General features: G+C 40.9%; 1 protein-coding gene across 8 annotated transcripts in view; it reads left to right on the top strand.

Moving 5' to 3' along the window:
* Window positions 1-13,949, top strand: part of SLC9A2 (solute carrier family 9 member A2) — a 100,618-nt gene that overhangs the window by 37,947 nt on the left and 48,722 nt on the right. For all 8 annotated transcript variants that reach the window (XM_035271803.3, XM_035271804.3, XM_078348397.1 and 5 more), the window contains 2 exons: window positions 4,218-4,681; window positions 12,174-12,424. In XM_035271803.3, coding sequence (XP_035127694.1) covers window positions 4,274-4,681; window positions 12,174-12,424 — 659 coding nt within the window. In that variant the 5' untranslated portion in view covers window positions 4,218-4,273. The remainder of the gene's footprint in view (window positions 1-4,217; window positions 4,682-12,173; window positions 12,425-13,949) is intronic.

Below are 13,949 nucleotides of genomic sequence, written 5' to 3' on the forward strand. Positions count from 1 at the left end.
GCTTTCTGTGTTGTTTCTCTCTTTGCTCTCTTCCCAAAATTTGGCAAATAGATTATTTTAGGTATAATGAAAAAATAGTGAATGAATTGGACTGCTCTTAGTTATGCACAGATGTTTAGTACTTAAGCTCACTTAATTTCAACACTTGTATGCAGAGATAAATTAAAATAGATTTGCCCTAAGAGAGGAATGTCTTCACTATGTACTTTGTATAAGAGACATCTAATCCTATTTTCCTTACCAACAAGTGAATTTCTATTGCAACTAAAATAAAGTAGCAAATGTTATATACGTCCATTTTCACAGGGTTTCACCTGCTAGTAATAAAAATAGGATGACACAAGGTACAATGCTTGAAACACTATAAACAGAAGTTAGCAGGAAATATAGGAGCACTAGGTAAATTACAGCCTTGGGGCCAAATGCAGCCTGCAGCCTGGCTTTGTATGACCCTGGGCTGAGAATAGCTTTTACATTTTTAAATAGTTAACTAAATCAAAAAAAGAATATTTTGTGACATAAAAATAAAGTTGTATGAAATTCTACTTGCTGTCGATGAATAAAGTTGCATTGGAACATAGCCAGACTCATTCATTTCCACGTTATATATTTTTGTTTCTTTTGCGACAGAGTCTTGCTCTGTCACACATACTGGAGTGCAGTGGTGCAATCTTGGCTCACTGCAACCTCTGCCACCCAGATTCAAGTGATTCTCCTGCCTCAGTTTCCTGAGTAACTGAGTCTATAGGCATGTGACACCATGTCAAGCATTTTTTGTTTGTTTTATTTTTAGTAGAAATGGAGTTTCGCCACGTTGGCCAGGCTGGTCTCAAACTCCTGACCTCAAGTAATCTATCTGCCTCGGCCTCCTAAAGTGCTGGGAATACAGGAGTGAATCACCATGTCTGGCGCATTTCAGTATTATCTATGGCTACTTTTGCACGTATTGCCACGTGTAATTGTAACCAACAAGCTGAAAATATGACTATCTGGCCCTTTACATAAAAATGTTGGCAACCACTGGACTACACAGTAGGCTGTACTTTCAGTAGCCTGTGGACAGCTTTGTAAAAGTCATCCAAAAATTCCTTTGCTTCTTTTTCCCCAGTAACTGATACATTTGTCAATGACTGATACATTTTTCCCCATAACTGATATATTTCTTGATAATGTCAGGTAGGAGGATGATTCCAGGAAAGCAAATTTTCTTTATTCAAGTTCATTTCTTTGAGAAATACTTGGAGGGGGGAGCCATAAATGCATGCACCTTTGTAATTTTTGATTTATTTGTTTTATTCTGTGAACAATGAAATTTTAGAAGCCTCCTTTTGTCTGTTGTCACTAATTACTTAGCTGATGAGTTTTACTTTGGTAGTTCATAAAACACAGACACCTACCCAGAAAATCTTTTACGCCATCAGAGAGCATGTTACACAACAGTTTCTCTGTTTATGTTCACCAAAAATCACTGAACTAAGATCTCATGTGACGGCCCTTCATTTACTCTCTTCTTGCCCATGAAACAATTTGGCAAACTCAGTAATTGCTGTCATTTTTTATAAAAGGGTCATTCAGGTCAATTCTGAGTGACACAAGTACTCATTTAAGAAAGGAGTTCTGATTTTAAAACATGAAACTATCTGATTTTTTCCAACAAGGGTCCCTGGGTTTGTTACTATTCTTTTCTGATTTTGTTACTACCAGATTTTCCTCCACCTCGCTTCCTTCATGTCTCCTGTGACCCACTGTTCTGGGGGGTAGGTCTTCATTCTAACTGCACTTGCGTTTATTTTGCCATGTTTTATTGGCTGCTCCTTGGTTGTTTCTGCTTCCCCAGGTTTCTGGTCAGGATCAGTCTCACTGCCTGAGCATTGCAGGCATGTTGGCCTCTGAGCTGCATTTCAGCAGTGTATGTTCCTTCCTTTCTCTCTTTCCCCCAGCTTTCCATTCTTCAACCTTAGGAAAGAGAATATCCTTTTGATCTAGCAAGAGGAGCAGCACCCCATGTGAAAGCATGGGTCTCTGAGGCTGCGGGGTCAGCAAAAGGGAAGAAAAAGGTGAAAGAGGAAATGGGAGCCTCCAAAACCAGGTCTCATCCATTTTCCTGTTTGTCTCCATGGATCCTATGGCTTCTGTGCATTTCTTTAAAACTATTCTCTCTTGACTTCTTATGTAGAGAAGGGGAAGGCAACTAAAATTTGGAGGCATTTGTGATATTACAGGCACAGTGGTTAAGTACTATGCCTGCTAACCAACCAGCAACGCTGTAAGAAACCTCTGTGGTAAGGGCCTTCATCCCACTAATGAGGAAGGAGCCGTCATGGTCTAATCCCCTCTTAAATGCTCCATATCTTAAGGCTATCACATTGGCAACACCCAAGTTTTAGAGGGGCCCCACCAAAGCATAGCGTTCTCATTTTGTGCTTTAGTTCTAAAATGTATTGAATGCCTGCAGGATGACTGCTGTTGTCCAGCAAATAAGTGTTATCCAAACTTAAGCTCTGTGCAGCGATCTTCATGCGTTAAGTCACTTTCCACATTGGCTCCATGTGCTGGCCGAACCCACATCTCCCACCTCTTTCCCTACCAGCCTCCTCCTAACACATTCTCTTTTATTTGTTTTATTTTTTTATTGCATTTTAGGTTTTGGGGTACATGTGAAGAACATGCAAGATTGTTGCATAGGTACACACATGGCAGCGTGATTTGCTGCCTTCCTCCCCTTCACTTATATCTGGCATTTCTCCCCATGCTATCTCTCCCCAACTCCCCGCCCCTTGCTGTCCCTCCCCTATTTCCCCCAAACAGACCCCAGTGTGTGATGCTTCCCTCCCTGTGTCCATGTGTTCTCATTGTTCAACACCTACCTATGAGTGAGAACATGCAGTGTTTGATTTTCTGTTCTTGTGTCAGTTTGCTGAGAATGATGGTTCCAAGTTTGTCCCTACAAAACATATTCTTTTTTAAAGCCATAATGGGCTCTACCATGAATTGAAAGGTGGATACTTCCCACCATTTTTCCATTTACTAGAAGCCCCTTCCTGCCTCTGTTGAATGCCTGTCTTTTAAGCCCTGCCCAGATATTGCCCTACTCTGGGTCTTCCTCAGCAGACTTCCTCTTCCTCTGTTCCCGTAGCACATTACTGGGGCTTGACCACATGCTGCCTTGTATTAGAGTAGGTCGTAAATACATTTTGGGATCTTGATTGGGAACTCTTTGAGATTAGCGATCATGGTACGTTGATATCTCTCATAGAGTAGTTACTTGAAGCATCTTGAAGAATTGATGGGGTTGTCTCTGACGGAGTAAATGTCTCAAAACTAAACCTATTTAGTATTCCAAATGCAAGAATCAGACACGGAAAATAAATAAATAGGAAACGTTTCTGAATGCCAGGGACAGTGGCGATCTAAAAATGGCCTGTGACCTGACCACCTTGGTAGTAAGACCCTGGATCTCTTTCAGCTTCAATCCCCACTTAAATTTTTACAAAGCATGAAAATAACTTCATAGGGTTGTTGCAAGAATAAAATGAGATGTTACATTTGAAAATGTTTTGGAAATAACTGAACTATTTCACAAATAAAATTGTCCTGGGTGCTGTGGCTCATACCTGTAATCCCAGTACTTTGGGAAGCCGAGGCGGGAGGATCACCTGAGGTCAGGAGTTCAAGATCATCCTGGCCAACATGGTAAAACCCCGTCTTTACTAAAAATACAAAAATTAGCCAGGCATGGTGGTGTGTGCCTGTAATTCTATCTACTCAGGAGTCTGAAGCAGAGAGAACTGCTTGAATCTAGGGGGCAAAGGTTGCAGTGAGCCGAGATCATTACCACTGCACTCCAGCCTGGGTGACAGAGCGAGACTCCATCTCAGTAATAATAATAATAATAATAATAAATTACATTATTCCATTTCCACAGTTCCAATGTTTAAGAAAAACTTGATAGGGGTTTAAAAAATAAAAACTGTACAATGTAGATAATGTGTTACAATTTTGATGTAACATTAATTTTTTTCCTACATGTGCTTCATGAATAGTCTTATGGAAAACCTCTGGTTTGCATTATAATTTAGGAAGCCAGTCTAAAGACAGTGATGCTGACTTAGGAGTTGGTGAAATAGGACCCACTGCTTCTGACAAAGGGAACCAATTTCCCATCTCCAAAATTCCTCCATAACCCAAGGTCTGTGTCTTTATTTTTTCCTTACCAGGCTTCCATCTGTATCACAAGTTGCCCACAATAGTGCCTGAGAGCTGCCTTCTTATAATGGTTGGACTTCTACTAGGCGGGATTATTTTTGGCGTTGATGAGAAGTCACCCCCTGCGATGAAGACTGATGTGTTTTTCTTGTACCTCCTCCCACCTATTGTGCTGGATGCCGGCTATTTCATGCCCACTCGCCCATTCTTTGAGAACATTGGCACCATTTTCTGGTATGCAGTGGTAGGGACGCTTTGGAATTCCATTGGCATTGGGGTGTCTTTGTTTGGTATCTGCCAAATCGAAGCATTTGGCCTCAGCGACATCACTTTGCTCCAGAACCTGCTCTTCGGCAGCTTAATCTCAGCTGTGGATCCTGTGGCTGTGCTTGCCGTCTTTGAGAACATTCACGTCAATGAGCAGCTCTACATCCTGGTCTTTGGCGAGTCCCTGCTGAATGATGCAGTAACAGTGGTGAGTTTCACATTCATGCTGCATGACTCCAACAGGTGGGGGCTGCCTGGCCACCTGCAGTGGCTCTCTGCACCTCTGCTGGCAGGGACGAGACCCTGCACACGGGTTATTTCATGAACAGTTGCCCAGAGCCCTTCATTTGGTTTAATACTCTGATGTCACTGTCTTAAAATTCTAAGTACTTTAAAATTCATTACTGATGATTTATTTATCATCATAAAACTGACTCCTCATTTTCATTTTGCACAGGGCCCTGCAAAACATGTAGCTGGTCCATGTTGACAAGGCCCTGTTCATGCCAGAGGAACATATGATTTTGGCCTTTGCAAGTCTGATGATTTATCAGTTTGGCATTTTCAAAAATGATGCCTTTGATCATAATTTAAAAGACTTCATATCCCAGAGTTCTTTGTGAGAAGAAATACTGTCAGTATCCAATGTGTATACTACAGGTGAAATGATAATATCTACTAAGTGCCATTCTCTATCTGGGTATGCTTTAGTTATTATGTTAATGATTTTACAGAAAGTTTTTTCACATGCTCACTGCTCACTTTCCGTTATATTTAACCAGCACATTTCTGGCCCTCATCACCTTCTCATAAGTGAGTATTTATTCAGAAGGCACAAATTATCTTCAATTCTATCTTAGATGACATATAATTAGAGTCAGAGGCTGCTGTGATCTTAAGTTCACAATTTACTTCCACCCTGCCTTATGAACACAGGCAAAAGTTGAGAGAAGGGATGAGAAAGACTCTCCCCTCACCCACAAACCTACAAAGAGCTCTGTCTTCACCAGTTAAAGACACTCAAGTGACACTCAACTGATAACTCACTTACGTAGCACTGATGATGCTGTTTTTTGTTAGCCACAGCTTGGTAGTTGTACAAGTGACAGTAATGATAGCCACTAACTTGTGAATGCTCCCTTCGTGATCAGGTCTGTATGACAAATTATGAAACAGGCATTTCTCCCCTTATTCAGGTAAGAAAATTGAGGCAGAAAAATTTTTAATTAAAATTTAAAGGACTTAATTTTTAATTCCCTCTCCACTTGCTCTTATCATTAAAATCTCATTCCTGACTCATTTAAATGTCTACATAGTAGGCCGGGTGCAGTGGCTCACACCTATGGTCCCAGTACTTTGAGAGGCCAAGGCAGCTGATCACTTAAAGTTCAGGAGTTCAAGACAAGCCTGGCCAACATGGTGAAACCCTGTCTCTACTAAAAATAAATTTTAAAAAATTTAGCTGTACATGGTGGTAGGTACGTGTTATCCCAGCTACTAGGGAGGCTGAGGTGGGAGGATAGCTTGGGCCAGGGAGGCAAAGGTTGCAGTGAGCCAAGAACAAGCCACTGCATTCCATCCTGTGCAACAGGGTGAGACTCCATCTCAAAATAATAATAATAATAAAAGTCTACATAGAAACCAATTTATTCTCTGTTAGCCTGTATTCTACTGCATAAACAAATCCTCAGAATGAATAAAATATCATCTCTAAGGGCAACCATTAACTTCATGTGAACTTTATTATATAGAAGATAATTTATTGATCACAATTTGTAGTATAGATGCTAAGACAGATATTTTAAGACAGCTAAGTTACCTCACTTAAGTAACAAAATCCTCTTCATATATTTCATTGTTAACTGAGTAGTCATTAACTTGCCAATATTACATTTTAACTGGGAAACTGCCATAATAGTAGAGACATTTTACAACTCATTCTAATCTCCAGAGGCAAAAGGCATGAAGTTTTCCATTCTGACTTATGCTTGATATGTAAATTTTACCCTGTTGAGGGAGACTGCAGACATTTGAATGTGGAATTGCTGGAGTGAGTCTGTTTAGATAAAGGGAACTTTACAAAGAAATAAGTGGGCCTGTTGCAGTCCTTCTAGGACAGCTCAGTAAAGTTAGTTTCGGAAAGACACACCAGGCTTCCACACTGTTTTCCCACCGCTGATCAGATTTTTATTCAGACATCTCAGTATTCCATTCTTTGAGTTTGTCCGGAATCAAATCTCAGTAAAGGATCTGGCTAAGTCACTGTTTAGAGTGTGCAAAGGTAGCAGACCCTCTAGATGCACACCTTGTGCTTCCTCTCCAGGCACGGAGACACAACTGTGGTTTCATGGAAAGAAAGGGAGGGTTGATCCAGGGAGGGCAGGGAGCCAAAGTGAGAGCTTGTCCCTCCACTCGGAAGGAGGGCACAGACAGAGCAAGGTCCTGGCTGGTGGTTTGAGGTGGAAGCCCTTGCCAAGGAATAGCCGGAGCCTGTCAGTCAGAACCACTGTCATGGTTTCATATCTAAGAGCCTCCCTTGGTAACTTCTTTGCCCTGGCTGAGAGTCTATGGACCCTCAAAGCCAGATCCACAAGATATCAGGGCATGCCCACAGGTTTGCTGAAGAATAAACTACTAGATGTTTTTCTCACTGAATGGGCTGAGTACTGTATTGAATTGAGCGTGTTTTAGGAATAATTAGAATAATGGTGTCAAAAATTCTAACTTTATCTCCTAGTCAGGTACCTTCAAAGAATAGAGGTGGGGATGTTTTGTAGACAATTCTTTGAATCATTCATCCAGTCTTATACCTAGTAGAGGTTCAAGGAACTCACAGACTTTGGAAAGTTATTAAAAATATGGACCATAATGCATACAGCAAAAACTTTGAGTCACTAGGAGTTGCAGATAGAAGAACAAGGTTTAGTTTAAGGAACCCATGGACTTTGGAAAGATATTAAAAATATGGACCATGATGCATATGACAAAAATATGAGTCACTAGGAGTTGCAGATAGAAGAATAGGGTTAATTGGAGAAAATTCATTATCACAGCATATAATCTTGAGGATAGGTAACATGGTAGGTTAGTGCAATTAACTCCTTTTTCAAATTATGATAAATTCAACATTGAGCTAGAAAAGCTGAAGCAAAGAAAACTTAGCATATAAATGTCTCAAAGCAAGAGAAATCTTATAAATTGCAGATGAAACACTTCATGGTGTCGTACTGGGCTGTAGTAGATTAGAAGTAACTAGAAACATGACAAACAATTGAAAAAAATAAAGGTGTGATTTTTAGATAGGAGTTTTGTGTTTTCCCTTAGAATAAATATTTTATGAAAACTTTCCAAAATGTTCCTTATTAGAGTTTTCAGGTTCCCAGTTATCGGGGAACTCCTACCATTTCCACATAGTTCGTAATCAAATGATTTATGTTTCCATGACAAATTCCAATGTCATTTCTAGAACATGTTAATGCAGCCACTGAGTATTCTAATAAATTTTCCAAGAAGACTTAAAGAGTTTCCTCTATCTGCTCATAACTAGGCTTGGCTAAGGAGAGCTGGCTCTGTAGATAGAGGCCAGTAATGTACCCCGGAGACCCAGTCACTATGTGCCGTGGAGTGGAAAATAACTTTAGGAAGATGAAGGGTCAGTAGTGACCACTTGGATCTTAATTTTGATTTTGCAAATAGCAGAATAGATTTAAATTTTCATATGCAAAATGACTATCCTTTATGTTTTATATAAGAAGAAATTAACTGAACATTATTTTTTTCTGGAACAGAGCCATTCTGATAGACAATTGTATTTGCATAATTCACACCCTTGCTTTACATGATTTCACAGAATGAGTGTGCTTTTAAAATCAAAGTTCAAAGTTCATAAATCCTAATTTTAATATATATATATTTGAAATTAAAACAATCATAAGTAGTATATCTTTCATTATTTGAAAGATTTCAGAGCCGTCAAATTAGCCCATGACAGATTTTAATACATAGGTATCACTGACATTTTAATCTAAGAATTCAAGTGTCAAGGGGAGATCAACTTTGCACCCACTCATTAGAGACATTTATAGCCCACATACATAATATACACACATAACACATATACCTATATAAATTTAAACTCCAAAACACTTCTGGATAGATATCCTTGTAATACAATTAAAGGATTTAGCTGGAATGAACTAAGTATGTGGTTACGGCCAGTTGTAACTAGAAGAATTTTATCTCATGCTGATCACGAACTAGGTATCGGATTCAGCGTAAAAACAGGTGGGAGGTTGTGGAAACCTTTCTGGTTGTTAAGGTAACACTTCTACCTGAGATATTTGCTCTGACACTGCCGTGGCATTTCAGGCAGCAGAAGGATCAAAATGGAGCTTTGGCCCAGTGTGCTGAGAAGACATTGCCTGTGACCCATCTTAACTCTTTGCAGAGTCTGAAGGGGAATTTAAAATAGGCCATACCTTTGATAGACGTGATGCATTGAGTTGCTAGGAAAATCGTTGTGTCAGGATTAGGAAGGTATGACCCAGCTGCAGATGCCCGTTATCCTGTAGAAGGAGCACCTGGGTTTCCCTCAGAGAGCTCTTCAGTGCATCGGATGGACTAGGGTGTGGAGATGAGAGGAAGGAGAAGGAGGAGACTCATCTCTGTGCTAAAAGAATTCCTAATTTTGTCAGGGACATGAGGCACTCACTCAAGACGCAGCACCAATAGCACAAGATGGTGAGTGTTCTGGGAGATCATCTGTGGTGCAAGAGGTCAGAGGGCAGGGTCTTTGCACAGGCTGGAGAGGTCCGGGAGGGCTCCTGGGGGCAACAGCAGCTTCAGCTGTGCCTTGGAAGATAGGTAAAGCTTCCCTAAGTTTAGGGGCCAGGTTGACGGCAAGAGAAAGGACAAGGAAAGAAAACCCGGAGCAGAAGTGAATAAAAATGATGTGTTTTATGGAACAGTGAAATCCTTTGCAGACTGAAGTGTGTTAGAAAGCAGTTAAAACACACAGGCACACACACACACAGGTACCAGGTGTTTTGAGACTATGAGGCCTTCCTGAAGTGAGGCCTAAGATTTTAATCTTGAGAGTGTAAATGGAACGGCAGCCTTTGAAGGAAGTAGGCCTTGTAGTGGCTGCTGTGGGATCAGAGCATAGAAGAGACGAGCCTCCCAGGTGCAGGCTGGAGACAGAACTGTGGTGCTCGAGTTGCCCTGGAGAGAGGCTGTCCATGTAGAAGCGGATGGCTGGGAGGCCCACCTCTCCTCTAGGATGCTGGTAGCTGTCCCTTTTGCTTTTGGCTGTTTGAAGGCAAGGGATATATATAGCACATCTCTGATCCTGTCTCAGGAAGTAGGAGTGGCGTGTTGATGCGGATGAAAACCGATGCTGAGAGCAGGTTCAAAGTGGAAGTGGATGCTACTTGGAGTCATTTTCTTCTCTGTCTGGCAAATGATGATGCCTTTAAAATATTTAAGTTTTCAGGAGAATGAGTCTCTTTTGTTCTTCTCTGAAGTCATTTCTTGGTGGTAGGATAGCAAATGATCTCGAGTGTTACACCAACAATTAGGGAGAAGGAAAGTTGGGACTATTCCGGTATTTTTCAAAGTCAGCAGACATTTATTGTCATCTACTAGGCAACATGGAAGATGTAAATTGTAATAAGGTATTGATTGATCACAAGGAGCTTATAATCAAGTAGAAAAAAGGAAAGAATAACATATAAAACCCATATCATGGTAGGCTATGACCGTAAAGTGAGGTAGAAAGATGACCGTTAAGTATTAAATAATTGACCGTAGAGTGAGATGGCATTTGCCAGGCAACACACTGTTTGGCAGGGAATACGCCTTCACTCTCCCTGGTTGAACCTTGAACAATTTAATCAGGAGGTCAAGAGACCTAGATGCTAATATTGCCTCTGGCATTTTGTGTCATTTGACCTTGAATGAATGGGATCAGTTTTGAGTTTCTCAGAACCCATATGAGGGTGTAGCATAGGCTTTCTCCCTAACATCCTTATCAGTCGGTTTTCCTAGAGATTTCAGGTGCTCCCAGAGTTGTAAATATCACCGTGATAAAGAAAGAGCCCACCTGCTTGGCTGGTATTTGACTCGCTGGTTTTGTGAAAAGAAAGTGGTGGGGCTGCAGCCATGACTTCCCATTTCAGTTGGCTCAGTGGCCCTGGGCACAAGTTGAAAGCATATTGCCCAGCAGACATGAAGTTCCTGGCATTCTTGAAGGCTTCATTAAACCAAGACTATGTAAAGAACTAGAAAACAGGCTGGACGTGGTGACTCATGCCTGTAATCCCAGCACTTCGGGAGGCCGAGGTGGGTGTATCACTTGAGGTTGGGAGTTCGAGACCAGCGTGGTCAACATAGTGAAACCCCATCTCTACTAAAAATACAAAAATTAGCTGGGCATGGTGGTACCTGACTGTAATCCCAGCTGCTTGGGGGGCTGAGGCAGGAGAATGGCTTGAACTTGGGAACCGGAGGTTGCAGTGAGCGGAGATCAAGATCACAACACTGCACTACAGCCTGGGCAACAGAGCAAGACTCTGTCTCAGAAAAACAAAACAAAACACCAAACTAAACAACAGAGCAGTCTCGTGACTACAGCATGAAGCTTTGCTGTTATATATTTCCATTTCTTTGTAACAAAATGTAAGAAAAACCTATTTTTAATTGTTCTTATAGAATAAGAAAACCTAGTATTTCATATACAAAATATGTATGAAGTTTCAGCAGATGCACACACACACACATAAACACAGATGAGTCGGCTGCCTCTTTGCTTGAAGAAAATTCCCTTGGGTCTGTCTCAGTTACACCACCAAACCTTTATGTGTCGGTGGGGAGAAGAGGTGGAGTGTGGAGTGAGGATCTGGTGACCCAGGCCTCATCTTGGGTACCTGTCCTGAAGGGTGGGTCCCTTCTGTCATGTGGCTCCACAATAGGACCTTGTAAGGTAAATGTGTTCACAACAGCACTGATAAGCTTTCTCAGTGTCATACTACTCACCTAGTAGTGGTAACACAAGCTGGGTGTGAAGGATGGCAAACAAATATTTTTAAATAATCTTTCAGATGATATCTGGAAAAAATAATGTTTTTGGAGAAAGTTATGCAACAACTTTGAAATTGCCTCTCCCTTAGTTTTAGAAATAAATTCCCTGACAACTCACTTTTTTTTTTTTTTTTGAAACGGAGTTTCACTCTTGTTACCCAGGCTGGAGGGCAATGGTGCGATCTTGGCCACACAACCTCTGCCTTCTGGGTTCAGGCAATTCTCCTGCTTCAGCCTCCTGAGTATCTGGGATTACAGGGACGCGCCACCGTGCCCAGCTAATTTTTTGTATTTTTAGTAGAGACGGGGTTTCACCATGTTGACCAGGATGGTCTCGATTTCTTGACCTAGTGATCCACCCGCCTCGGCCTCCCAAAGTGCTGGGATTATAGGCTTGAGCCACTGCGCCCGGCCGACAACTCACTTTTATTGAAAGTTTTTGGTTTGTTTGTTTAAAGCTATAATTTAAAAATATGAGACAAATGAATCCTCAATGATTGCCACTTTCCTACTTGGGTACACAGAAGAAATGTCCTTATTAGACAGGTAGATCTGTCTGTGCCCAGGTGATAATGGGGAAATTGAAAATGGGGTCTCAACAAGCTGTTTTCTTTTCTCTGCAGGTCCTGTACAACTTGTTCAAGTCTTTTTGCCAGATGAAAACCATTGAGACCATTGACGTGTTTGCAGGAATTGCTAACTTCTTTGTTGTGGGAATCGGTGGGATGCTGATCGGCATCTTCCTGGGCTTTATAGCGGCATTCACTACCCGATTCACGCATAACATCCGAGTGATAGAGCCACTCTTTGTTTTCCTCTACAGTTATTTGTCCTACATAACAGCTGAAATGTTTCACCTCTCAGGCATCGTGGCGTAAGTATTTCTTTGTTAAAAGTGCTCGATGATGACATTTCATTGAATGCATGCATTCTCAACTAAGATATTAAAGTTGAATAAGTTATATGAAACACTAGGTTTTCTTATTCTTTTAAGAACAATTAAAAATAGATTTTCCTTAGATTTCGTTACAAAGCAATGGAAATATATATCAGCAAAACTTACGCTACCATGATCTGTTGCTCAGATAGAAAGCTGCTTCAACATACTTCTGAGTCTCCTAAAACATGACAATAAACTGTTGGGGTGGATCTTGGTCAGGCATCAAGAATTGTAGGAGTTTGGTGCTCATTCAGGGTTGTCTCTGTGGGTGCTTATAAGCTTATTTCAACAAAGTCACATCCCAAGCTGCTCTTGGAGTTCTGGAATGGCTTATGTATATTCATTGGCATAACCTTAGTCATAGAAATATTTTGGATGGTAGATTTGATTGGGGATAACAGCTTAGTCATTCAAAGCAAAATCAGTGAATGAGAGTTGTGACCATACAATTTCCGCTGAGCCTTTTAAATAAAGATGTAGGATTATAAAGCAAGAAATTTATAAAGCCAGGGATTATTTATTTACTAAAGGTTTGGTTAGTATGTCATGTACTAACTGGTTCTGAAGGAAATTTTTGAGAAGTTATTCAAATGCGCTGATGAATGATGGGGTTTGAATCCTGTTTTAGCCTTTGGAAGATCACTTTGAAGGAGGCTGCTCATTGGATGTGGATGTTTTTCTAGCTCCCAAAAACAAGCTTCTATTATATTATGGTAAGACCCTTTATATGGTCAGTGAGAAATACTTATTAATGGAATGTTTTTACATTTTTTTTTACTTTGACAAATATGTATTACAGCTCCATATGCACTAGGCTAAATGCTAGGACCTGCCATACATATTTAGAATTTTGCAGCTATAAGCCTATGCCTAGATTTCCCTAAAATTTTCTCTTCCAATCCAATTAAGATGATGCTTTGATTAGGGGCTCCTTTGACTTTTGCCATATGTCAGCACTCCTGCATCAGAAGCAGATTAGGTTTATGGTGGAGGATGTTAAAGACCCCCTGCACAAAGAAAGTGGAAGCTGTGGTCATGAAAGCCCTGAGCCACAGGTTGGGTGATTTTCTGTTTCACAGAGAATCTATATAAAGCAACACATTAATCCAATTTGACCCAGTAGTGAAATGTTCCATGTCTTCCTTGTTGCTATTCATATCATTTGTATGACTTCCAGTTTCCTGACTGTTCTGTGGCCAGTGTCACTGAAAATGTATCATCAGCTAGTTACAAGGTCTCTAAAAAGAGCGTGGGGACAGGACTTAGTATCTAGTTTCCAGCAGCGTTGCTCTAGCAAGAGTCGGGATATGAGAACCTCGAATTGCATTGCAAGTCTAAGTGTATGTAACTCTTCTAGAATCCACAAAGGAGCTACGTAAATGTGCCAGTTTGCCGGATGTTCGCAGGCAGGGTTTGGGGTCCTTAAAGATCCAGCGTATTGGTGGGAGAGTTGAAGAAC

Source organism: Callithrix jacchus, chromosome 14 (assembly GCF_049354715.1).
Source record: "Callithrix jacchus isolate 240 chromosome 14, calJac240_pri, whole genome shotgun sequence".
NCBI classification, from domain to species: Eukaryota; Metazoa; Chordata; class Mammalia; order Primates; family Cebidae; genus Callithrix; species Callithrix jacchus.